At 33.7% G+C, this 6,000-nt stretch overlaps 1 protein-coding gene across 1 annotated transcript; it reads left to right on the forward strand.

Moving 5' to 3' along the window:
• The first annotated feature begins 385 nt into the window (after window positions 1–385).
• LOC115980916 lies at window positions 386–1,907 on the forward strand. Its single transcript, XM_031103112.1, has 3 exons — window positions 386–1,215; window positions 1,491–1,676; window positions 1,826–1,907. The coding sequence occupies exons 1-3, from the start codon at window positions 386–388 to the stop codon at window positions 1,905–1,907; spliced, it is 1,098 nt and encodes a 365-aa protein (XP_030958972.1).
• The last annotated feature ends 4,093 nt before the right edge of the window (window positions 1,908–6,000 follow it).

Raw genomic sequence — 6,000 nt, forward strand, 5'->3', positions numbered from 1 at the left:
CCCAATCATTGATTACTTAAAAAACCCAAGTGGTTGTACAAATAATGCTTTAAAACTTAAAGCTAGAAAATTTGTTTTAATGGGAGACCAAGATGAAACTTTATTCAAAAGAGGAGTTGATGGCATCCTATTGAAATGCATTAGTGATGATGAATCAAAGCAAATCTTAGCAGAAGTCCATGAAGGCATATGTGGTTCACACCAATCAGACATAAAAATGAAATGGTTGATACACAGATATGGTTATTATTGGTCGAGTGTATTGAAAGATTGCATTAAATATGCACAAGGCTGTGTAGAATGCCAAAAACATGGTCCAATTCCTAGGATTATTGCTTCAGATTTTCATGCGATAATAAAACCATGGCCCTTTAGAGGATGGGCAATGGATTTAATTGGAAAAATCAAACCGATCTCAAGAAAGAAAAATTGCTTCATAATCGTTGCAACAGACTACTTTACAAAGTGGGTTGAAGCAAAACCTTATAAGGAAGTGAGTGAGTTTGATGTTATTCAATTTATAAAAGAAATGATAGTCCATAGGTTAGGAATTCCTCAATCTATAACAGTGGACAATGGAACCATCTTTAATGGAACTAGGGTAAAAGCCTTCACACAAGAATATGGTATTCGAATTTTGAATTCCACACCATATTATGCACAGGAAAATGGTCAGGTAGAAGCCACTAATAAGATTATCAAGAATAATTTGAGGAAAATAGTGGCTAGATATTCTACAAGTTGGGATGATTTGTTGTCTGAAGTACTGTGGGCATATAGAACTTCAAAAAGAATGAGCATAAACACTACCCCATATTCTTTAGTTTTTGGCCATGATGCAGTTTTACCCATGGAGATTACCGTGAGATCAATGAGGATTACAAGGCAAAATGAATTGACTCATTTGGATTATCAAGATGCGATGTTTCCAGAACTTGATGAAATAGATGAGGCCTGTATGGCAGCTTTAGATTCTATTGTTGTACAAAAACAAAAAATATATGAGATGTATAACAAGAGAATTAAGGCAAAGTCATTTGCCATTGGGGATCTAGTTTGGAAAGTTATCTTGCCTATAGGAGTTAAAGATCCATATCTGGGTAAATGGTCTCCTAATTGGGATGGACCTTTCCTAGTTAGTGAGGTCTTTGATGGAAATGCTTATAAGTTAATGGATATTAGTGGCAATGAGCATGCGAGATCCATTAACAGCAAGTTTCTAAAATTATATAAGCCAAGTATGAATGAATTGGCTTGCTCACATAAAAAATTTTGAGATATGCATGTATGCATGTTTCCAAGGGCCAAATGAATGGTTAAAATGGGCATTAGTGATTAAAATAATAGATCACAATGCAATGAATGTATGTAGAAGAAAATTCAAAATAAGGAAGGGTTGTATATAGATATAATTTTAGACTTGAAATTGATCTAATACATTGGGAATGAATTTCCAAATACTACTAATTTGTTGGGAGAGTACCTTTCAGCGGTGACTCTCAAACAGTTGTAGCAAAGCCAAAGAGCAACCACAGTATGAGTAATGCTAGCAGTGATGTTGGTGTTTGGACCGGTGTACCTGGTTCGAAGTTGTTCCCAAACAATGTAAGTGCTCTGGAGCATGGCAGTGATCTTGGTGTGCATGATTTAAAAGATTTAGCTGCTGCTTTTCAACAGTTAATACCAGCTGAACAAGAACAAGGATGGAGTTTCCTAGCTTCATTTCTCAACTCCTGCAGTCAATTAGTCCTCTTAGGATCAACGATAAACTTGAAGATGTCTTCATTTTGTATGCATAAGCTCCCAACATCATGCGGAATTACAGTCACGACATTGTTCATGCTTCGATCGAGATGAATAATTTCAGTATCATGGACAACCTTCACCGGCATCCATCTGAGTTTTGAAGGATTTTTTAGATCAAGGGTTTGCAAATTGATCTGACTTAAAGCCCCAATTTTATTTTCCTTTCACCCTTTCGTTTTTCTTGTAATTAACTTATGCGCAATTGGCCTAAATTTAGGCCCATCACACACAGGGGGCATGTGTTAGGCTAAAAATAAAAAAAATAAACATTGTTCACATGTGTGAGCATGTGAGTCAATTTTCCACTAAATGGTGACTTAAGGGGCTGGATCTTGATCAATGTAAACCATGGCCCAAATAAACAAAACTTGCAAGGCCTATTATAATAGAGAATATCATAGTAAACTCACTTTGGAGGTCATGGTCATGTAACTAAAGGTTTTTGTAAAGTTTTCACACGTGTGAGCATCTGAGTCAGTTATCTACTAAGTTAGAAGTGCAATAGAAGTTACCAAAATAAAAGGAGGAGTGCAGTAACTATTTTGTCTACTATGAATAAAGATTAAAGGTATTATCATAAGGGACAACAAAATTGGACAAACTAAATTCACATACCCGATGAACAGAAGGATAACTTCATGTTCGTAAGTGCGTTTGCCTCACATGAATTGTCTAAGTATAGCTTCTTCTTCTTCTTTTTTGTAATTTAACTTAGGAGTTTGTGTGATTTGAGTCGTTCTTATTTGTATGAACTTAAATTCTAAATTAAGATAACTACATATTGTGATTACATTGCTTGTTCCCTTTTTTTTCTTAGTTGAATATTTTGTACTTTTGAAGTCCTATTAGTTTAAGCAATGGCAGAGCCCATCAATTTGGTGCGAAGTCTTGTCTTGCAAGTAGTTCTTTTCAAGATAGTTTGTATTCTCACAAACGGAGATTCTAGCCTTTTGCCCTTAATTTTGAAAAAAATTAGCAATATGCCCCTTTTTCGAAACTATATAGGGATATGCCCCTATTTCGATACTCGATTACTTTAAAATCGAGTTTCATTAAAATACTCGATTCGTAGAAAATCGAGTTATTTCAAATAAAACTAAAAAAAAAAAAAAAGCATAGAACTCGATTTTAGGGAAGTCGAGTTCCAAAACGCCGCCATAGGGCTTTAAAACGTCACTATAGGGCTTAAAAACGCCACTATAGGGCCCCTTGAACTTGGTATGGGGACTTATAAAAAGTTTTTGCAGGAAAACGCCGCTATAGGGCTCTAAAACGTCGCTATAGGGCTCTAAAACGTCACTATAGGGCTTAAAAACGTCACTATAGGGCCTAAAAAAATCACTATAGGGCACCCAGAACAAAACGATTACACTTATAAAAAATTTTGCAAAAAAACGCCGCTATAGGGACTTAAAACGTCACTATAGGGCTTAAAAATGCCACTATAGGGTACCGTGAATATGGGCCAATCACACTTCTAAAAATATTTGCAAGAAAACGCCGCTATAGGGCTTTAAAACGTCACTATAGGGCTTAAAAACGCCACTATAGGGCTCCCTGAATATAGAGCAATCACACTTATAAAAATTTTTTTGCATGGAACTCGATTTCCTGAAACTCGAGTTCCATGGAAATTTTTATTTATTTATTTATTTTTTAAGTTTGATCGGGCATAACTCGATTTTCTACAAATCGAGTATTTAATTGAACTCGATTTTAGGATAATCGAGTATCGAAACAGGGGCACGCTCCTATATAGTTTGCAAACAGGGGCATGTTGCTAATTTTTTTCAAAATTAGCGGTAAAATGCCAGAATCCTCTCTCACAAACACATGACCATGTATTTAAGAAACATACAGAAAAATGAAATTAAATCTGTATTCATTTTCCAAAACCAAACCTAGTCTCCTTTAGGGAAAAAATTTATAGAGCATTCAAAAATAAAAACAAAAAATCTACTATTTTGTTCCAATAAATTTCTTTCACTCTCTCTCTCTATCATTTTTCCAACAAAGCCCTCTTCTCATAATGAAAACCATCCTTCAATCCCAATAAGTCGCAAACTTCTTTTCCCTAGAAAGACCCAATAATTGAAAACAAATGGCACCATTTGTATCTATTTCGCTAGAATTGAGATAAAAAATGGCTGACTTTACTTTTTTTTTTTTCAGAAGGGAATATAGATCAATTCAACCAATCAACCATCCAACATCACTCCTCAAATAGACCCAAAATAAAAAAAAAATAAAAACACATACCCATGATGGCAAGCATCATGAGACCCACAACCGTTGTCCACCACGACACTGCCTATTACTACCCATCCATCCTCCTCAAACCCAAACAATTTCAACCATCCAACATCACATGATTTATAGTTCAAACCCAAATTAAATCTTAAAAGTAAAAACCCATACCCATGACGACAAGCTCTAGATTGTGACCTTGCCACTGTCGCCCACCACTTGTCTCAACCCAACAACCGTCGCCACCATCCTCGTAGATCCCGACCCAATCACCATCCACCATCCTCGTATGGCGTGAGTTTTGTGGGTGAACTAGCTTTGAAACAATTCATTTACTTGAGTATGAAACCCTTGTGGCTTGGGCTTGAGAGAGAGAGAGAGAGAGAGAGAGAGAGAGAGAGAGAGAGAGAGAGAGAGAGAGAGAGAGAGAGAGAGAAATTTTCTGCGCGTGAAGAGAGAAATTTTCTGACTCTGGCATGAAGAGAGAAATTTTCTAGTGTGAAGATTGAAAGGAAAAGCAAAGAAAAGGTAAACTAAAAAACTAAATAAAAGTATTTAATAAATGGTGCACAAACGGCATTAATGTTTAAGAACCAAATTAGTCGTTTTTTAAAACCTTTTGATGTGCTTGGTATTATCCCAAACCTTAGGGTAGGTTAGTGTAATTTACCCTATAAGCTTTAACTTTTAAAACACAAATTTGTAGTTAGCCGAAAAATATTTTCTAAATTTTGCAAGCAAACAAATATTTGAAAAAAAAATATTTTTCAAAAAATATCTTAAACCCCCTACTTAAAATAAGAAAGTGTCAAGTCTAGGGACTCTTTTTCAAACCACTTAGGGTTTAAAAAATTAATAATATAAAATAAATAAAAATTCTAGGTTAGAAAACCCTCCAAAGACATGTGAGTATGTGACAAAGGATAACAACTGAATTGGCATCTCACAGTTTTCAACAAGAAGTCTTCGTCGTTATTATAATGATCAAATTATTCCAAATAAAAAACTCACATATAAGTTAATTTCTTTTTTTTTTTTTACAATCCCACATATAAGTTTAGTTTAAGTGCCCTTTTCTTATCTCGTGTTTTTCATAAATTAGAAACTTTGATTAATAAAATCACAAATTTGAAAAAAAATATAATATGTGATATAAACTCATAATAAGTTTTAGTAATTTTTCCTTAATTATTGTATGTTGTCTATAAGGAAGAAGTTTAAGTATAATTCTACAAGTGTGTGCATTAGGTTTTCTAATCGAATTCATACACATTGTTGTATTGACCAATGCTACAAAAGACAATGTTATTTTTTTATTGACAATTAAATTTAATTATATAGTTTCTTTTTAGAGGATCAATGTAACCATATAATTGAATTTAAGGAACTATAACTAAATATTACATTTACCAATAATGGATTAAAATTATAAAGTGAAAGGGGCTTCAATTTTTGTTGCGTACACAAAGTTTTACCCTAAATTTTTTTTTTCCCAAAAAGTGTTACTATAGGGAAAACTGATCCAACTTGAGGACATTGCAAGCAATTTTCAGATACTAATGGAAGAAGCAATTGTGGCATTAGGAATATTTTTTATTGTGGTCACTAAAAAACTTAAATTATACAAAATTCAATAAAGAGATAATTTAAATATATCAATGTCACAAAAAAAAAAAATGAAAATACATGAAGTGTTAACATTTTTTTTTTTACTAACAAAGAGATTAAAAAAAAAAAGGATAATTACACTAAACCCACTTGTAGTTTGGCCCAAAATCACTTTGTCTACCCGTGGTTTAAAAAGTGTCACTTTACCTACCTGAGGTATGTTCTGTTTGTTTTCCATAACCCCCCTCTGTTAAAATTAGGGGTAAATAGGTATTTTTGCTCAAATTTTATGTCTTTCTTCTCCCAAAAAAAAAAAATAGCACAAAAATGCAAGAAAAA

The sequence above is a fragment of the Quercus lobata genome, chromosome 3 (assembly GCF_001633185.2).
Source record: "Quercus lobata isolate SW786 chromosome 3, ValleyOak3.0 Primary Assembly, whole genome shotgun sequence".
In the NCBI taxonomy this organism is placed as follows: Eukaryota; Viridiplantae; Streptophyta; class Magnoliopsida; order Fagales; family Fagaceae; genus Quercus; species Quercus lobata.